The 21,375-nt window shown below is 40.7% G+C and overlaps 1 protein-coding gene across 1 annotated transcript in view; it reads left to right on the top strand.

The window, feature by feature from the left end:
* The window catches only part of cacng1b (calcium channel, voltage-dependent, gamma subunit 1b), a 56,434-nt gene extending 35,264 nt beyond the window's left edge, over positions 1 to 21,170 (top strand). The window contains exons 2-4 of the mRNA XM_073026398.1: positions 8,157 to 8,231; positions 15,850 to 15,987; positions 17,592 to 21,170. Coding sequence (XP_072882499.1) covers positions 8,157 to 8,231; positions 15,850 to 15,987; positions 17,592 to 17,818 — 440 coding nt within the window. The 3' untranslated portion in view covers positions 17,819 to 21,170. The remainder of the gene's footprint in view (positions 1 to 8,156; positions 8,232 to 15,849; positions 15,988 to 17,591) is intronic.
* Positions 21,171 to 21,375: the final 205 nt, after the last annotated feature.

The following is a 21,375-nucleotide window of genomic DNA, read 5'->3' as shown; positions in this document are numbered from 1 at the left end:
CAAAAATAAATGAATAAACAACTTGAAAAACGAATAGCGAAGTTGTGTTCATGGACTTTTCAGGAATGGCAGAGGGGAAAGCTGACCACAGATCTTCAAGCTCCTGTACCTCCTCCATAATGGTAGTAACGGGAAGAGGGCATGTCCCAGGTGGTGAGTGTCCTTATAATGATGCCTTCATGAGGTACCGCTTTTTTTGAAGATGTTCCAGATGGTAGGGAGGCTTATGCCTATGATAGAGTGGGCTGAGTATACTACACTCTGCACCCTCTGTTGATTGGAGATTCCCATGTGGTGATGCAACCATTCAAGATTTTCTCACAGTACATCTGTAAGAATGTGCTAGTTTTTGTTGATATACTTAATCTCCTCAAGCTACTCTTGAAGTAGATTCTGGCATGCCTTTTTGATCAATATATTACATCAATATGTTGGGCACAGGATAGATCCTATAGGACCATAAGATTCAGAAGCAGAATTAAGCCATTTGTCCATAAAGGCTGCTCCGTCATTTCATCATGGCTAGTCCATTTCCCTAATCAAGACCAATCAAGAATCTATCAACCCCTGCCTTCAAAATACCCAATGGCTTGGCCTCTATAGCTGCCTGTGGCAATGAATTCCACAAATTCATCATTCTTTGGCTAAAGAAATTCCTCCTCTTCTCTGTTCTAGATGAACATTCCTCTGTTCTAAGGATGTGTACTCTGGTCTCAGACTCCCCCACCATATATGACATTGGTAAGAAAGGTGAGGAGATACTGAAGAGAAATTTTAGGGAGCTAGGTAGAAAGCTGAAAAAACAGGACCTCCAAGGTAGTAATCTCTGGATTGCTGCAAATGCCATGCACCAGTGAGGGTAAGAATAGGATGATTTGGCAGATGAATACTTGGCTGAGGAACTTGTGCAGGGGGCAAGGGTTCAGATTAATGTATCATTGAGATCTCTTCTAAGGAAGAGATGACCTGTACAAAAGGGACACATTACACCTGAACTCGAGGGGGACCAATATTCTTATAGGCAGGTTTCCTAGAGCTGTTTAGGAAGGTTTAAACTAATTTGGCAAAGTGATGGGAATCACAGTGATAGTGCTGAGGATGAAGTAGATACTCTACAAACAGAAGCAGTGTGTAGTAAGACTCCTACCAAGGAGAAGCTGATAATAGAGCATAATTGCAGTCATCTGGTTACAATGTAAAGGGGAACAAAATCAAAAAGGGTGAATACAGGACTGGTATTATATTTAAATGCATGCAGAATATGGAATAAGGCAGATGAACTTGTAGCACAGTTACAGATTGGCATGTATGACATGGGCATCACTGGATCATGGCTAAAAGAAGATTACAGCTGGGAGCTTAACATCCAAGGGTACACATTGTACCAAAAGGATAGACAGGTAGGCAGAGAGGGTGGTGTGGCTCTATTGGTAAAAAATTAAATCAAATCATGAGAAAGAAGTGACAGAGGATTGGAAGATATAGAATCGTTGTGGGTAGAGCTAAGGAAGTGCGAGGGTAAAAAGGCCCTGATGAAAGTTAAATAGTACTAAAGTACCAAATAGTATCAAACAGTATTAAAGATGTGGACTACAAATTACAACAGGAGATAGAAAATGTATGCCAAGAGGGCAATGTTACAATAGTCACGGGGGATTTCGATATGCAGGTAGATTGGGAAAATTAGGTTCATACCGAATCCCAAGAGGGGGAAATTCCTAGAATCCCTATGAGATGGCTTTTTAGAGCAGCTCACAGTTGATCCCACTAGGGGATCAGCTATTTTGGATGAGATGTTGTGCAGTGAACTAGAATTGATTAGAGAGCTTAAGGTAAGTGAACGTAATATGATAGAATTCACCCTGCAGTTTGAGAAGGAGAGGCTAAAGTTAGATGTAATAGTATTACAGTGGAGTAAAGGGGATTACTGAAGCATGAGAGGGGAGCTAGCCAAAATTGATTGGAAAGGAATACTAGCAATGATGATGGCCGAGCAGCAATGGCTGGAATTTCTGGGAGCAATTCAGAAGGCACAGGATAGATACATCCCAAAGAGGATGAAGTATCTATTCTACAGGGAGGATGACACAACCGTGCATTGACAAGAGAAATCAAAGTCAGAGAGTGCATATAATAGAACAAAAATTAGTGGGAAGTTGGTGAATTGGGAAGCTTTTAAAAAGCAGCAGAAGGCAACTTAAAAAAAGTCATAAAGAAGGAAAAGATGGAATATGAAGGGAACTAGCCAATAATATTAAATTACCAAAAGTTCCTTCAGATACACAAAGTGTAAGAGAGAGGCAAGAGTAGATATCGGACTGCTGATAAGTAATACTGGAGAAGCAGTAATGGGGGACAAGGAAATGGCAGACAAACTGAATAAGTATTTCACATCTGTCTTTACTGTGGAAGATACCAGAGGTTTGGTGCAAGTTCTAGGTGTCAAGGGTCATGAAATATGTGAAGTTACCATTACTAGAGAGAAGGTTTATGGGAAACTGAAAGTTCTGAAGGTAAATAAGTCACCTGGATCAGATGGTGTGCACCACAGGGTTCTGAAAGAGGTGGCTGAAGAGACTGTAGAATCATTAGTAATGATCTTTCAAGAATCAATGGATTCTGGAAAGGTCCTGAAAGATAGGAAAATTGTAAATGTCACTCCAGTCTTCAAGAAGGGAGAGGAGCAGAAGAAAGCAAATTATTGGCCAGTTAGTCTGATACCAGTGGTTGGGAAGATATTGAAGTTGATTGCTAGGGATGTGGTTCCGGGGTACTTGGAGGCACATGATAAAATAGACCATAATCAGCATAATTTCCTCAGAGGAAAATCATGCCTGACAAATCTGTTGGAATTCTCTGAAGAAATAACAAGTTGGATTGACAAAGGAGAATTGGTGGATGTTGTGTGCTTGGATTTTCAGACGGCCTTTGACAAGGTGCCACACATGAGGCTGCTTATCAAGCTGCAAACCCATGGTATTACAGGAAAGATACTGGCATGTATAGAGTATTGGCTGATTGACAAGAGGCAGTAAGTGGGAATAAAGGGAGCATATTCTTGTTGGCTGCTGGTGATTAGCGATGTTCCACAGCTGTCTATGTTAGGACCATTCCTTTTTAATTTATATGCCAATGACTTGGATGATGGCTTTATGGCTAAATTTGTGGATGATATGAAGATAAATGGAGGGGCAGGTATTTTGTGTAAGTAGAGCGGCTGCAGAAGGACTTGGACAAATTAGGAGAATGGGCAAATGAGAGACAGATGGAATACAGTGTCGAGAAGTATATGGCTATGCACTTTGGTAGAAGAAATAAAAGCGTAGACTATTTTCTAAATGGAGAGAAAATTCAAAAGTCTGAAGTGCAAAGGGACTTGGGAGAATTGTACAGGATTCCCTGAAGGTTACTTTATAGGCTGAGTCGGTGGTGAAGAAGGCCAATGTGATGTTAGCATTCATTTTGAGTGGATGAGAATATAAAAGCAATGATATAATATTGAGACTTTATAAAGCACTGGGGAGGCCTCACTTGGAGCAGTTTTGGGCCCCTAATCTAAGAAAGGAGGTGCTGATGTTGGAGAGGGTTCAAAGGTTCACAAAAATGATTCTGGGATTGAAAGACTTGTCATACGAGAAATATTTGATGGATCTGGCCTCTACTCACTGGAATTCATAAGAATGGAAGGTGTCCTCATTGAAACCTATCGAATTTTGAAAGACCTCAATATAGTGGATGTGGAGTGGAAGTTTCTAATAGTGGGAGAGTCGAAGTCCAGATGACACAGCTTCAGAATAGAGAGGAATCCTTTTAGAATGGAGATGAGGAGGAATTTCTTTAGCCAGAGAGTGGTGAATCTGTGGAAGCCAAGTCATTGGGTCTATTGAATGCAGAGATTGATAAGATTCTTGATTAGTTGGGGCATGAAAGGGATATGGAGAAAAGGCAGGAGATTGGGGCTGAGAGGGAAAATGGATCAGCATAATGAATTGGTGGAGCAGACTCAATGAGCCAAAGGATCTAATTCTGCTCTTGTATCTTTAACACTTTATATATCTGAAGAAATTTTTGGTATCCTCTTTCATATTATTGTCTATTACATCTTTGTATTCCATTGTTTCCTTCTTTATGACATTTTTAGTTGCCTTTTGTTGTTTTTTAAAAGCTGTCCAATTTTCTAACTTCCCACTAATTTTTGCTCTTTTATATGCCCTCTCTTTGGCTTTTAGGTTAGCTTTGACTTCTCTTGTCAGCCACGTTGCATCACCCTGCCTTTAGAATATTACTTCTTCCTATCTTGCACTTTCTGAATAGCTCCCAGAAACTCCAACCATTGCTGCTCTACTGTCATCCCTGCTAGCTAGTGTTTTCTTCCAATCTCTCATCAGGACCTCCTCACCTTTCCTATATATGTCATTAGTGCCAATATGTACCAAGACTTTTGGCTGCGCATCCTCCCCTTTTACAATGCTGTGGATCTGCTCCGACACATCCCTGACCCTGGCACCGGTGAGGCAACATACCATCGGGGTGTTTCTTTTGCATCCACAGGATCTCATCTGTTCCTCTAACTACCACTACTCAAAGTTCAAATTAAATTTATTATCAGAGTACATACATGTCACCTCATACAACTCTGAGATTCATTTTCTGCAGGTATACTTAGCAAATTTATAGAACAGTAACTGTAAACAGGATCAAGGGATAACAAACTGTGGAAATGCAAATATAAATAAATAGCAATGAATAATGAACATGAAGTAACAAGATAAAGAGTTCTTAAAGAGCCTGCACTGCTCCCTGTTACTATTGATGGTGATGACGTGGATGTGGTTAGGACCTACAAGTACTTGGGGGTGCACCTGGATGATAGGCTTGAGTGGAGTACCAACACAGAGGCTGTGTACAGGAAGGGCCAATGTCACCTCTACTTCCTGAGGAGACTAGGTCCTTTGGAGTATGCAGGCCTCTCCTTCCCAGGATCTACCAGTCTAGTGTTGCCAATACAATCTGCTTGTGGTGATGTCCTGGAGCAATGGCATTAACACGGGTGATGCCAATATGTTCAAAAAACTGATTAGAAAGGCTGGCTCTGTTATTGGAGTCAAACTGGACACACTGGAGGCTGTGGTAGAACAAAGGACCCTGGCAATCCTGGACAATGTCTCTCACCCTCTCCATGACACATTACCTGAACAGATGAGCGCTTTTAGTATAAACTAAGACAAACACACTGCCCCAAAGAGTGCTATTCTTGCCATCTGCCATGAAGCTCTGAGTCAACTTATAGTCGGGGAAGTGATGACCCCCTCCTGTTAGACTGTTTGAGGTAACTTATATATCTGTGCACTTGTAATGCTACTGTGACATCATTATTTCCTTTGGGATCAATAAAGTATCTATCTAAAGTGAGACCATTGGTTGTGGGAACACCAGAAATAGAATGAGTGTAGTCATCCGCATTTGTTCAAGAACCTGATGGCTGATTGGTAGTACCTGTTCTTGAACCTGGTAGTGCAAGTCCTGAGGCACTTGTACCTTCTACCTGATGGCAGCACTGAAAAGAGAGCATGGCCTGGGTGGTAGGATCTTTGATGATGGATGCTGCTTTTCTGTGGCAATGTTTCATATAGATGTACTCAATGGGTGGGAGGATTTTATGCACTGGGCTGAATTTTACAGGATTATACATGCAAAGGCATTGGTATTCCTATACCAAACTGTAATGCAGCCAGTCAGCACACATTCCACTACATGTCTATAGAAGTCTGCCAAGGTTTTTGATGACATGCTGAATCTCTGCAGACTTCTGAGAAAGCTCTGTTGTTCTTTTATATGATGGGTCCAGGACAGGTCCTCTGAGATAGTGACCCTGTCCACCTCTGATCCTCTGATTATTACTGGCTCACGGACCTCTGGTTTTCCTCTCCTGAAGTTTACAATCAGTTCCTTGGTCTTATTAACATTGAGTGAGAAGTTCTCTGGTGCACTACTGCAGTCCTCTTCGCCTCTCTTCTCTTCTGAACTAGAGCACCAGACTCAGTGCCAGAAATACAGTCACTGTGGTTGAGCCCGGTAGCTCATTGCCCTCAATAGTATCCAAAGTTGAATACTTATTATTGAGGGTAACTGCCACATGGGTACTCTGCACTGGCTGCCTATTTCCCTTCCTTCTCCTGACAGTCACCCAGTTACCTGCCCCCTGCAACCTCAGGGTGAATGCCTCCCTGTAGCTGTTATCTATCACTTCCTCAGTCTCCCGTCTGAGCCAAAAGTCACCTGGTGTAGATGTGGTGATTTTGGTGATCAGAATTCCCACTTCTCACATACAGAACAAAACACAGCCCCGGGGCGATTTTCATTATGCTAACTGTGCCTTAACAGATGAGCAATGAAATATAAAGAAGATGAAAAAGAAGCTTACCAGATAATTACTTCGCCCAAGCCTGGTGAACCAAAGCCACTCACACAATGGCTGTTCTGCTTGCCCCTGCCTTTTTATTCGTCCTTTCCAATGAGTCCTGTTCACTGATTCGGTGCAGTCCAACTCCAAAAACTGCTGCAAAGTGCTGCTTTTTAAAAAAATCTTCAGGTGTGTACCTTTGTGAAATTGCCATTTCTTCTTGTGCTCTCCTTACCGATTTGGGCGCTGTCCAACTCCTACTGAGATGTTGATGCCCAGAGTTTGAAAGCATTCATGCAATATTCAACAGGTTAGACTGAAACAAAGATGGTGTCTGATCTAGTATGATCTTACACCATTTTTGGCCCAAATCAATCAACCCTACATTGACAGCCTCAGGGGTTCAGCACTGGGCCATACTGATGTCTTAATACAATTGTTATCTAATATCAAGTACTGAAACCAAACTCCACAGTAAATTATTTTAAAAATTGCAGTATGAGCTGCTGGTACAAACACATAGAATGGAATGTGCATCTTGTCTAAAGGATAGCTTTCCTGTTATAGCATTAGTTAGTAAATTAATGCACAAGAATCCAGTATTAAGTCAAGCATATGAGCTCTTTGGATGTCTGAACTAATTTAGACACAGAGTTGGGTAAGTATGGGAGCCATTCTCCACAACTCAGGGCCACATCAAATGGGACCACACAGTACTTGTACCCAAAGAACAAAGAGGAACGTAGGAACTTAACTAGGATCATTTGGGCATTGTATGTAGTAGGTTGTAGCGTTATCATAGACGAGGATCTGGAAGAGCCGGTCAGTACGTGCATGGTTGGCTACAGCTGCAAATCACAGACTGACGAGAACATCAAATGTATAAGTGGTTTGTAAGGACAGTCCAGCATGTCTGAATGGACTACTGTGAGAAAGGTACAGCTTCCTAGTGACAAGGAAAGCTGAAGTTCTGAGGTAAAGCATTAAGCTCAATCACCACAACTCTGTGTGTGTGTGTGTGTGTGTGTGTGTGTGTGTGTGTGTGTGTGTGTGTGTGTGTGTGTGTGTGTGTATAAAATGGGGAATTCAACTCCATTTTCAGGATCTTTAATTATTGTACTGCTGCTGCTAAACAACAAATTTCATTTCATATAAAACAGAAATAATAAACCTGATTTTAATTTGAGCAAATTGCACCTGTGGTTCCCCTAATGAAATTTGAACATCTTGTGAAATGAATCACTTCATATCCCTTTATCATCTAGCCTCACTTGGACACTTTGAGGCATCAGTACATTCAGTAAAAAAGGAACTAAAGCAGCAAGTCGTGGAAAGCAGATGGGGTGTTACTACAATTCACCAATTCACAAATTTCCCTTTGCAATAGACCAGCTCTATATCCATGACAGGATACACACTTGCAGAGATGCACAGAGGACTGAGAAAATGTCCCAGTCCGGTTCGACCCATTCAAGAGAAGAGAAGGTGGAAGAAAGGAAATTGATATACAGATTCAAAGTATTAGTGTGTTTTTGAACATTTGTAGAAGTTAGGAATCATTTTAATTAGAATGTTGTCTTCTGAAAATTGAGTCAGTTGATTAGATTCCATGACAGAGAGGGAAAAAAAACTGTATTCCAAAAAGGAGTGAAATGAACAGATTAGATTGTGCTGTCTCAAATAAACTGATCCAGAATAATGTCTGAATGCTCACTCTCTTTCCTAATTTCTGTTCTTTTATATTTGTTTATAGACTATAACTGCACATATTTCAAGCACTTCACATCAGGAGAAAATGCAGAGCAGTTCCAAATTACCACTCAGAAAGGTAAGTGATGAAAATGCTGAGTTTTGTGTAGGCCATGAGTTTAATTCAGACAATTGTCCTGCTAACATCTTTATTTTTGCCAAAGAGAAGCCAAAAATGTAACACACATTTAAATGTTCCTTTATAATTAATGAAGGGATAAAGGAGACACATTTAAAAACAAAGTTCAGATGTTTTCAGGTTAAGTGATTTGACAGTGGAATCGATTTCTCCCATATTGAAGAACCTAGAATAAGGAGGTATGGTTGGAAAGTTCAAGCTGTGGTTCTTGGGATAAATCTGAAAACATAAATGCACAGAAGGTAGTAGAAATCTGGAACTCTCTTTTGAAATTAACATACAATATAAATCTAAGATTAATTTCTGACATTCAAAGCTAGTAAGAGCAAAAGTTGGACTCATGATATTATAACATATAAGACCATAAGATAAAGGAGTAGAATTAGGCTGTTTGGTCCATCGAGTCTGCTCTGCCATTCAATCATGGCTGATCATTTTTTTTCCTGTTCCTCAACCCCATTTCCCAGCCTTCTCCCCGTAACCTTAGATGCCATGTCCAATCAAGAACCTATCAATCTCTGCCTTAAATACACCCAACGACCTGGCCTCTACAGCTGCACATGGCAACAAATTCAACAAATTCACCACCCTCTGGTTAAAGAAATTTCTCTGCATCTCTATTTTGACTGGATTCCCCTCTATCCTGAGGCTGTGCCCTCTTGTCCCAAACTTTCCCATCATGGGAAACATCCTTTCCACATCTATTCTGTCTAGGCCTGTTAATATTTGAAAGGTTTCAGTGAGAACACCCCCCCCCCATCCTTCTAAATTCCAGCAAGTACAGACCCAGAGCCATTAAATGTTCCTTGTATGATAACCCTTACATTCCTGGAATCATTCTTGTGAACCTCCTCTGAACCCTTTCCAATGCCAGCACATCTCTTCTAAGATGAGGAGACCGAAACTGTACACAGTACTCAAGGTGAGGCCTCACCAGTGCCTTATAAAACCACAGCATCACATCCCTGCTCTTGTATTCTAGACCTCTTGAAATGAATGCTAACTTTGTATTTGCCTTCCTCACCACCAACTCTTCCTGCAAATTAACCTTTAGGGTGTTCTGCACAAGGACTCCCAAGTCCCTTTGCATCTCAGATTTTTGGATTTTCTCCCCGTTTAGAAAATAGTCTGCACATTTATTTCTACTACCAAAGTGCATTTTCCAACATTGTATTTCATTTGCCACTTTCTTGCCCATTCTCCTAATTTGTCTAAGTCCTTCTGCATCCTACCTCTTTCCTCAACACTACATGCCCCTCTACCAATCTTCGTATCATCTGCAAACTTGGCAACAAAACCATCTATTTCATCATCTCAATCATTTATTTACAGCATAAAATGAAGTGCTTCCAACAACAACTCACGTGGAACACCACTAGTCACTGGCAGCCAACCAGACAAAGATCCTTTTATTCTCACTCACTACTCCTTTCAGCCAGCCAATGCTCTAACCATGTTAGTAACTTTCTTGTAATACCATGGGCTCTTAACTTGGTAAGCAGCCTCTTATGTGGCACCTCTACTTTCCCTCTCCTGAAGCCTACAGTCATTTCCTTGGTCCTACTGACACTGATTGAGAGGTTGTCATTATGACACCACTCAGCTGTATTTTCAGTTTCCCACCTATATGCTGATTCATCATCACCTTTGATTCAGTCCAGAACAGTGGTGTTATCAGCAAACGTGAATATGGAATAAGAGCTGTGCTTAGCCACACAGTCATAGATGTAAAGCAAGTAGAGCAGGAGGCTAAGCACACAGCCCTGCGGTGCACCTGTGCTGTTGGAGACATAGAGTAACACATCATGGATAAAGGTCCTTCGGCCCAACAAGTCCATGCCAACCACAGTGCCCATGCAGTTAGCCTAATTTTGGGCATTTAGTCCATATCTCTCCAGGCTTCTCCTCCCCCCCCCCCCCCACCTCATGTACCTACCAAAGTTCCTCTGGCAACTTATTCCACATATTCACTGCCCTCCACATGAAAAACCTGCCCCTCCAATCCCTTTTAAATCCTATACCCCTCACACCAAACAGATGCCCCCTGGTTCTGTACAAACCTACCCTGTAAACAAGATTATTACTATCCACCTTATCTATGCCTCTCATAACTTTAGACACTTCTATAAGGTTGCCCCTCATTCTCCTACATTCCAAGGAATAAATAAAGACCTAACCAGGCCAACCTCTCCTTATAATTCAGGTTTGGCAACATCCTCGTCGACCAAAACTGTGCACAGTACCCTAAGTGTGGCCTCACCAACTTAATGTTCCAACTCCTATATCTAGTGCCCCGATTTATGAATTTCTTTGTGCCAAACAACTTTTTCACCTCTGCCTGCGATAGCACTTTTACACTTCCCAGAGACCTACTGTTCATAGGACAAGATCTTCATTTGATTTTCCAAAATGCATCATCTCACACTTATCTGTATTGAAACTGATTGACCTCTCTTTGGCCCACTTCTCTAACTGATCAAGAGACCCCTATAATCAATAATAACCTTCTTCACTATCTAAACCTCCTAATTTTGTGTCATCTGAAAACTTGCCGATAAAGCCTTGTGCAACATCTAAGTTATTTATATAAATATCTAAAAACAAGGGTCCCAAAAGCAACCCTTGTGGCATACCGCTATTCGTCGATCTCTATTCTGAGAAATAACTTGGAACCACCACTCTAGCTTCTTAGCTCTCAGCCAATCTTAAATCCGCCTAATGAGCTATCCATAGGTTCTATGAGTCCTAACCTTCTACACCAGCCAGCCATGTGGGAACTTGCTGAAGGCCTTGCTGAAGTCCAAACAGACAACATCTATTCCCTAGACTCATTAACCTTCACACTGCCCATTCTGTTAGGATGGATCTCACAATCAAAACTGATTTCATGGTACACTGATATCTAGTGTACTTTCCCAGTTTGCTTATTGGCTTTTGTTCATTAGCCTTCAGCAAGTGTACAAAATATTTGGGTGAGGTCATGCACAAATCAAAAGTAAAACCCACAGATTATTTGGACTCGATGTAAGCTAAATGCAACATGCCACTTGGATTTGAAAATAAACCTAATACCTTTACATTCTGAGCTTTGCAGTGAAAACTATTTTCCCAGAGCTCTATCATTTTATTCTGCAGCATCAGTATAGTTCAGTTGGTGGAATTACACCTTGAAGTTCGATTGCTCTGGGTACAAAATAGATTCCAGAGGCATGAACACAATAGCCTCTGCATTCCTATTCAGTCTTTCCAATAAGACATTAAATGAGGCCTATTTCCTCTCAGAAAGTGCACAGAAAAGGTCCTACAGTATTGCATTAATTCAATGGGGAATCAGAATCCAGATATTTAGACCATAAGATTTAGGAGCAGAAGTAGGCCATTTGGCCCATTGAGTATGCTCCACCATTCAATCATGGGCTGATCCACTTCATCCAGTCATCCCCAATCCCAGGCTTTCACTCCATACCCTTTGATACCCTGACTAATCAAGAACCTATCTATCTCTGCCTTAAGTACATCCAATGACTTGGCCTCCACAGCCGCTCATGGCAACAAATTCCACAGGTTTACCACCCTCTGACAAAAGTCATTTCTCCACATCTCAGTTCTAAAAGGACATCCTTCAATCCTGAAGTCGTACCCTCTTGTTCTAGAATCCCTACCATGGGAAATAACTTTGCCATATCTAATCTGTTCAGGCCTTTTAACATTTGGAATGTTTCTATGAGATTCCCTCTCATTCTCATGAACTCCAGGGAATACAGCTCAAGAGCTGCTGGGGATGGGACCTGGAGCAATAGAGTAGTGGAAGAAGTGCATGGAGTAAAGCCAGGTCTAACATATAGAGAGACTTTGAGGAAAGAGAAGCAGAATAAAGGGTGTAAAGGAAGTAAGGTAGAAGGGCTAAAGTGTGTGTACTTCAATGCGAGAAGCATCAGGAACAAAGGTGATGAACTGAGAGCTTGGATACATACATGGAATTATAATGTAGTGGCCATTACAGAGACTTAGCTGGCATCAGGGCAGAAATGGATTCTCAATATTCCTGGATTTCAGTGCTTTAAAAGGGATAGAGAGGGGGGAAAGGGGAGGAGGGGTGGCATTACTGTTCAGGGATACTATTACAGCTACAGAAAGAGTGGATAATGTAGCAGGATCCTCTTTTGAGTCAGTATGGGTGGAAGTCAGGAACAGGAAGGGAGCGGTTACTCTATTGGGAGTATTCTATAGGACCCCTGGTGGCAGCAGAGATACCGAAGAGCAGATTGGGAGGCAAATTTTGGAAAGGTGCAAAAATAACAGGGTTGTTATCATGGGTGACTTTAACTTCCCTAATATTGATTGGCACCTGATTAGTTCCAATGGTTTAGACGGGGCAGAGTTTGTTAAGTGTGTCACAGCACAATATGTTGACAGGCCGACTAGGGGGAATGCCATACTAGATTTAGTATTCGGTAACGAACCAGGTCAGGTTACGGATCTCTCAATGGGTGAGCATCTGGGGGACAGTGACCACTGCTCCCTGGCCTTTAGCATTATCATGGAAAAGGACAGATTCAGAGAGGACAGTTAAACTTCTAATTGGGGAACAGCAAATTATGAGGCTATAAGGCTAGAACTTGCGGGTGTGATTGGGATGATGTTTTTGCAGGGAAATGTACTATGGACATGTGGTCGACGTTTAGGGATCTCTTGCAGGATGTTAGGGATAAATTTGACCCAGTGAGGAAGATAAAGAATGGTAGGGTGAAGGAACCATGGGTGACAAGTGAGGTGGAAAATCTAGTCAGGTGGAAGAAGGCAGCATACATGAGGTTTAGGAAGTGAGGATCATATGGGTCTATAGAGGAATATAGGGTAGCAAGAAAGGAACTTAAGAAGGGGCTGAGGAGAGCAAGAAGGGGGCATGAGGCGGCCTTGGCAAGTAGGGTAAAGGAAAACCCCAAGGCATTCTTCAGTTATGTGAAGAACAAAAGGATGACAGGAATGAAGGTAGGACTGATTAGAGATAAAGGTGGGAAGATGTGCCTGGAGGCTGTGGAAGTGAGCGAGGTCCTCAATGAATACTTCTCTTCAGTATTCACTAATGAGAGGGAACTTGATGACGGTGAGGACAATATGAGCGAAGTTGATGTTCTGGAACATGTTGATATTAAGGGAGAGGAGGTGTTGGAGTTGTTAAAATACATTAGGACGGATAAGTCCCTGAGGCCTGATGGAATATTCCCCAGGCTGCTCCACGAGGTGAGGGAAGAGATTGCTGAGCCTCTGGCTAGGATCTTTATGTCCTCGTTGTCCACGTAAATGGTACCGGAGGATTGGAGGGAGGCAAATGTTGTCCCCTTGTTCAAAAAAGGTAGTAGGGATAGTCCGGGTAATTATAGACCAGTGAGCCTTACGTCTGTGGTGGGAAAGCTGTTGGACAAGATTCTTAGAGATAGGATCTGTGGGCATTTAGTGAATCATGGTCTGATCAAGGACAGTCAGCCTGGCTTTTTGAAGGGCAGATTGTGTCTAACAAGCCTGATAGAGGCATATAGATGAGGGTAGTGCAGTGGATGTGATCTACATGGTTTAAGACATTGTGGGCTGAAGGGCCTGTACTGTGCTGTACTATTCTATGTTCTATCTTCCTCATATGGTAACCCTCTCATTCCTGGAATCATTCTCATGAATCTTCTCTGAACCTCTCCAATGTCAGTATATCCTTTCTAAAATAAGGAGCCCAAAACTGCACACAATACTCCAAGTGTGGTCTCACGAGTGCCTTATATAGTCTCAACATCACATCCTGGCTCTTATATTCTATACCTCTAGAAATGAATGCCAACATTGCATTCGCCTTCTTCACAACCCACTCAACCTGCAGGTTAACCTTTAGGATATTTATTTTTAATTGATCAACTTTCTAAAACAAAAAGATGTAATTTTTGGATATTGCTTTGCATGAATTATAATTGAAGATTGTTTAATGTCATTTTCTATGTACATATTTAAGGACAACAAAATAATTGTTATTCCTGATCCAATGCAGCACAAAAGATAAAGAACACAACAATAATAATAATAATAACTATAATAACTTTCTGTATATTTTAATACAGGATAAACAAGCAAAAACAACTTATTTAATAGATATAGCCATTGCAAACACATAATTTACAGAAATAATTAAGTGAAAAACATTAGTCATGTGCTGAATTAAAAGCAGAAATTGAAAAACTTTGGAACGTGGACAAGGTATATATTGTCCTGTTAGTAATATCAACAATGTGACATCCCAAATCCACCACACAATAGCATTAAACAATCAGGACTACAATGTAATATCTATGTAAATCTTCAGAAAGCCACAATACTAAACACCATTAGAATAGTCTGAAAACTCCTAGCAATTGACAAATCAGCGAGCTTGGTTTTACCGGCTTTAGCTGAGAAAAAATGAATAATAATGATAATAATAAAACACACAAATATAAATACATAAGATAACTTATAGACATTAATTATATGACAATAAAGAGATACTAGGCTGTACATAAGGTGACTGACAGGAAATAAAGTAGTGATGGAGTTAGTTGGTGGAGGGGTTGATCAGTCTACTGTTTAAGGAAAGTAACTGTTTTTAGTCTGGTGGGCCTGGCATCTTTTTACTGGCCCTTTTCTAGCCATTTTCTGTATGTGTGTCCTTGATGTTGAGTAGGCTGGTGCCAGTTTGACTACCCGTTGTAGAGCCTTCCGGTCTGCCAAAGTGCATTTTCCAGAGCAAGCAGTGATGCAGTTTGTAGGATGTTCTCTACAGTGCCTTTGTAGAATGATGGAATATAGATGTGCAAAGTCCAGCTCTCTTCAGCCTCCTCAAAAAGTAGAGGTGTTAGTGAGCTTTTTTTGACTGTGTAGGATATGTTCTAGGACCACGTTTGCAATTTCCATTGCTGTGCAGGCAATGTAAATAGGGGTGAGTGGTGTTTTACTGAAGTGGATGTTGATATTAAGGAAGAGGTTATTTACATGGCCCCAGGCCTCCAGCTCTTCCACTTCCTCTCTGTAGGCCATCTTATCATTGTTAGTGATGACCCCATCGGCAAACTTGTTAATGTGATTACTCAGGTGTTTGGCCCTGCAGTTATGTGTGAGCAGAGTGTTACTGATGGGAAGGGGGAGAGGGTACGCATCCTGACTATCTATCCGACATCTGTTCATTAGAAAGTCCAACACCCAATTGCACAGTGGTATATTTAGACTGAGGAGGAGTTTGTTCACCAGGGTCTGTGGTGTTGTTAGCCATCGTAGTTCTTTTTTCTCCTAGAGGAACCACAGATTATAAAAGTGTAACAGCTTTCTTATGTGAGAGGCAAATCAAATTTTGATTTGTGCAAAGAAACATGTAAGGACAGGATTACACTTCAGACCACTGCTGCTACTTTGCATTTTGACAGGCATCCCAGTATCCATCTCTCGGGAACCACAGACTAGGAATTTAACAGAGTGTGTGAACCACCCAGCATACTTTATTTGAAATAATCCACACCTCTCCTGCCTATTGCTCTTTCCACAGAATACAGCATATCAGCAGCAGCCATAGCCATCATCAGTGTGGGGTTTATGATGCTGGGCACATTCTGCACGCTCCTATCCTTCAGCAAGAGACTAGATTATTTCTTGAAACCAGCTGGCATGTTCTTCATCTTCTCAGGTGTGTTCCTCTTTGAGGTGTAATCAGGGAGTTAACAGCAACATCTCCTCTTTTGGGCCAATTTATTTTTATTGAAATATATCGTCCATTAAAAGTAATATTCAGATGAAGTGCATGTTGCATGACTGTTCTGAAACAAGATGGAAAAATTACTTCCAAATGAAAGGAATGGGAAAATCTTAATGTGTCAGAATTTGCTCTAAACCCCATGGGTGAACACCAGTCACAAATATGATCAAGCCAACAGCAGCTTTGGTGAGAAATAAGAGTATTCTGTGAATTGCAAATGGCTGTTAGTTGCTTTCTGTTGCTAAAGCTGTGAAAAGGACATATCACCCTTAATGTCCTGTTGTATTTTGATGAAATTGCTGCAGATGCACATTAAACATTGATAAAGTCTGCCAATTAGCAGCATTAATACTCCTTTTCTGTCAATGGTAATTGTTAATAACACCAATCAACAGCTCTGCCTCCAATGTGAACAGTTAGAAGAATGAAGTCTCTTTTCTTTAGCTAATGAATTATTCGTGTACTATCAAAAATTACTAAGCCTTGTATTTACTTTTTTAAACTTTTAACCCTGTGTCTGATATTCTAGCCTTTGTGCACCTGATTTAACATGCTACCTCCAAACTCCTCAACAGTTTCTCTATCTTCCAGTACTTAAACTCAAGTTATGCAGGTTGTGCATAGTTTAGCTATAATTATCCTGCTGTTCCCATTAGACCATTAGCACCAGGAATCTACAAGGTATTCCTAAATGTGTACAAACAAGCTGGAGGAACTCAGCAGGTCAGGCAGCATCCGTTGAAATGAGCAGTCAACGTTTTGGGCCGAGACCCTTCGTCAGGACACAATCTCAGCCGAAACGTTGACTGCTTGTTTCAACGGAGGCTGCCTGACCTGCTGAGTTCCTCCAATTTGTTTGAACGTGTTGATTTGACCACAGCATCTGCAGTGTACTTATTTCTAAATGTGCATGGATAAGTCTATCCTCTCCCCAGAGGATGTCCTGCCATACTAAGATCCATCCTGGGGAAAATGTGCAAGTCACTGGGATGTATTTCCTCACCCATTGGATGAAAACTACTTGCATGCACCATTTGTATCACTTACTGCCACAGCTCATTTACTTGGATGGATAATTTTACTGACCAAGTACCTGTTAAAAATGGAACACCGAATCAGGGGGTATGGATCACATGATTTATTTGAATCCTGCTTATGGCCATGACCCACTCTACCTTTCACTATTCATTTATCAAGGCATGTGTGAAAGGTGGGCATGTTAACAGCTTTCCCTCAAGTAGGGAACAAATGAACTGATCTCAGATTGGATTGTAAATAATATTCACTTGAGAACAGAGGGGGAGGGGACACAGTAACAATTCCCTGTCCTTAAGCAGCAGAATATATTACAATGAAACACCTCTCATGTGTCATTGCTTTAAAGAATAATCACTGGGTCGAACTGGCTGTCTAATCAAACTCTTTTTCACTGAGTGTTGGGGTAGTAATTAAGGCCAAGCTTCCTCTCTGAATGTGAAATTCACTGATTGTTGTTGCATCTTGCTCTTGACTCTCTCTATCTTGCTTTATTTCAGGTCTATGCATTATAATTTCTGCAGAAGTAATGCGGCAGTCAGTGAAACGGATGATAGACAGCAAGGAGACCATTTGGACCCAATATGAATATTCTTGGTCCTTTGCCTGTGCTTGCACTTCCTTTATCATTCTCTTCCTTGGTGGGATCATCCTCCTCCTGATCTCCCTACCACGCATGCCCCAAAACCCATGGGAGACATGCATGGATGCGCCTCCAGAGCATTGAACAAGCACAGGAACTTCAATACTTCATTTCAATAGGTTTATAAGCAGGGATAAGGTTCCCAAATTCTGAAGAAGATCGTGATGGGGCTTTAAAGGGATACTTGGTATCAGAGTTTATTTCTAAAAAGAAATAACATATTATATATATTTGATTAGCAGTCTATATATCTATTTAAATAAAAATGAGCAGAGGAAACTGAAGGCTAAAGATATTCAAGCCAGTCAGCCAATCTGACTTGCTGAATTTTTCCAGCATTTTCTATACATATTTTTAATTTCAGTTTTCTATTATCTGCAGTAGTTCACTTTGTAAAATGAAAATGAGTATTTATTGAATCCAAAATAAAATCAGATGTTAATTGTTGGGAGATTAATTTGCCAGTTGGTCAAACCTTAAACCTTTCAGATGGCTGATGCAAGTTTTCAGTTTTACTTAGTCAGTGCTTTTCTTTATCAGTGGTAGACCAGGAAGGTTGTTCTCCAAATGTGAACACTAATGAACACACACATTTGGTGATGAACCTTCAGAGGGTGGAAGGTGCGATAGATATTTGCGGTGACTGTACTGTTTGGCAGATGATTGATAGATAGATAGATAGATAGATACTTTATTCATCCCCATGGGGAAATTCAACTTTTTTTCCAATGTCCCATACACTTGTTGTAGCAAAACTAATTACATACAATACTTAACTCAGTAAAAAATATGATATGCATCTAAATCACTATCTCAAAAAGCATTAATAATAGCTTTTAAAAAGTTCTTAAGTCCTGGCGGTTGAATTGTAAAGCCTAATGGCATTGGGGAGTATTGACCTCTTCATCCTGTCTGAGGAGCATTGCATCGATAGTAACCTGTCGCTGAAACTGCTTCTCTGTCTCTGGATGGTGCTATGTAGAGGATGTTCAGAGTTTTCCATAATTGACCGTAGCCTACTCAGTGCCCTTCGCTCAGCTACCGATGTTAAACTCTCCAGTACTTTGCCCACGACAGAGCCCGCCTTCCTTACCAGCTTATTAAGACGTGAGGCATCCCTCTTCTTAATGCTTCCTCCCCAACACGCCACCACAAAGAAGAGGGCGCTCTCCACAACTGACCTATAGAACATCTTCAGCATCTCACTACAGACAGAGACACTATAGAGAACTGCTTCCAGTTCTCAGTGCTTGATTCACTTGGATGTAATTGTCTAATTCAGAACAGTGAAGGGAAGAAAGGGTCACTTAGGGAGAACTCCCTGTTAGATTCTTATAATTGCAGACCACCTGATTAGCTTTAAAGGTCAAGAAATTCAGACCTGCATATCTCATATATCCCTCCAGATTAATGGTTCCTATAAAACCTACTTCTTGAAACTGTTAAATGCAGGTTTTGTTTAATGAGCATAACTACCCATACCTGTGTTTTCAAAACATATTTTAGCAAAACAGCATTCTACTATAAAACTTCAATCTGCTCAGTGTAATGTGTTGATATTTGTAACTGACTAATTTGGGAAATTAACTGCACAAAGTAAAACGTAATTTTTTATAAAACATGTATTGGACCTGTGATAATCACGAAGTAAGTGGACTATTTGATCTTGTAACACCACTTTAACACAAGAATTGATAGCTGGAAGTTATCTTTCACCTCCATTGTTACAATGTTTTATTTCTCTGTCCTTTTGGGTTTTTCTATTTTCACAATATGACACTCTTTGCCTAAATATGCATAAACATACTGAATGATGTACCTCCTACTCAGGCAGGTAAATGGTACAGATCTCATCTGATCCAATTAGAATGATAGAAAAAGATATTTAGAAACATTAAAATTAAATTTAGAATGAAACAGCAATTAAAAGAAATTGTTTGGGCCTGGTCATAATGCAAGAATTATTTAATCTCTGATAACATAATTAGAGCACTAACAAAATTTTAATATAAAATCATTAACTAAGGTTCATTTTTAGCTATGCTACAAAGAGTGTTTAACAACTAAAACAAGAATATTTCAGCTGAATTCTTCCCCATCAAATATGCAGACTTTTCTAGTGGCCTGTTGATATTTTGCCCAATAGTCCTTCTTATCTAAAGTCTGGACTAAGGAGATGAAAGGTGTTTGACAACTGATTACTGAACCTGCTCACATCTGCTGACTAACAAAATACGAGCTACTGAAAGTACGATTCATTGAATTATACCACACTGAAGCTGATCTTCTTAACCACGTGTTAATGATGCCTATCTATGTTACTCCCAAAGGCATTAAGCCCATATTCCTCTAATTGTGTATCCCTCTTCCTTACTGCGGAAAATCATATAAAGTTTTGGTGAGGTCATATCTACGGCACCATGTTTGGCTTTGGCATCGGCATCCTTAGTTAAGAAGATGGACTAGCAATGAAGGTAGCTCAAGGAATGAATTCAATTAATTACTGGAAAGGAGAAGATTTTCCTATCTAAGGAGTTACAGAAGTTTGATACACATTCACTGAAATGTAATTGAATGAGGAAAGATGGTACTGAAACATAAAAGATCTTAAATGGCAGGAAAAAGCTTGAGATATTATCAATGACTGGGGGAATCTTTAAGGGGGGCAGTGACTTAAAACAGAGGTGCCTAGGAACAACTTTGTAGAGGATTTTGATTGACCGAAATTCCCCGTGTCAAATAGTTGTGGGGGCTAGATCACTAGTGGTGATTTAATGAGCAGGTAGATACACCTTTGAAAGATCTGTCCAGCTAGCATAAAAGAGGAATTGAAGCCTCAGGTAGTGGATTGTATTGAGTGGTAGGCAGGCTTGAGGGCCTCAGTGGCTTACTCCTGCTCCTAGTTAGCTGGTTTCTTATGAAGCCCATCCGACCAGTGGTTGTGTTAACAACCAACCTGTACCCAGTGCCAAATGAAGGTGGAATCTAGGCATTTCCTCATCTACATGACTTGCAACCAAATCAAATGATACCATTTCTTGTTAGTGTCACTTGCACACTGGGCAGGGGCCACCTGGGTGTAATGCTTAGTACAAAATCTAGAAGCTTTTGTTAAGATGGTATCATTATAATTATTGCCTTACTCATATTCCAGCTAAATATGAAGGTGGTATGTAAATTAAGACACCACATGCCATTGCCAGAAATGTCGACATAATGCATGTATTAAAATATGTGTGATGATTGTATTATACAGTAACTGACAAGAGTGGTCTCTATATTCCCTACTCTTTGACCGTCCTTCAAAGTCTTAATAATAGATCATTTCATTTTATCTTCCATAATACTTGTACAAAGTTATCTGGGTGAAAATGATATTTTGTTATGTTATTTCTTCAATTAAACGTAAATAAATAACAAAAATATACCCAAAAAATTAAGGACAGTGAATCTTTACACTGGTTTTGCTATGAACGTGACCGCCCCCCCCCCCCACCCCCACATCATCTGGCACAGCCCCAGTGCTGAGGGGGCTGGGTTGTCCAGGACTAGCCGACCAGCCTGGATTCGGATGCCCTGGCTGTGAAGGGCCAGCACTCTGCAGCCAAGGGGCAATGACCGGAGTCGAGGGCTCCGGCACC

Source organism: Hemitrygon akajei, chromosome 22 (assembly GCF_048418815.1).
Source record: "Hemitrygon akajei chromosome 22, sHemAka1.3, whole genome shotgun sequence".
Taxonomy (NCBI): Eukaryota; Metazoa; Chordata; class Chondrichthyes; order Myliobatiformes; family Dasyatidae; genus Hemitrygon; species Hemitrygon akajei.
Note: the sequence above shows the minus strand (reverse complement) of the source record. Positions and strands in the feature narration are given on the sequence as shown.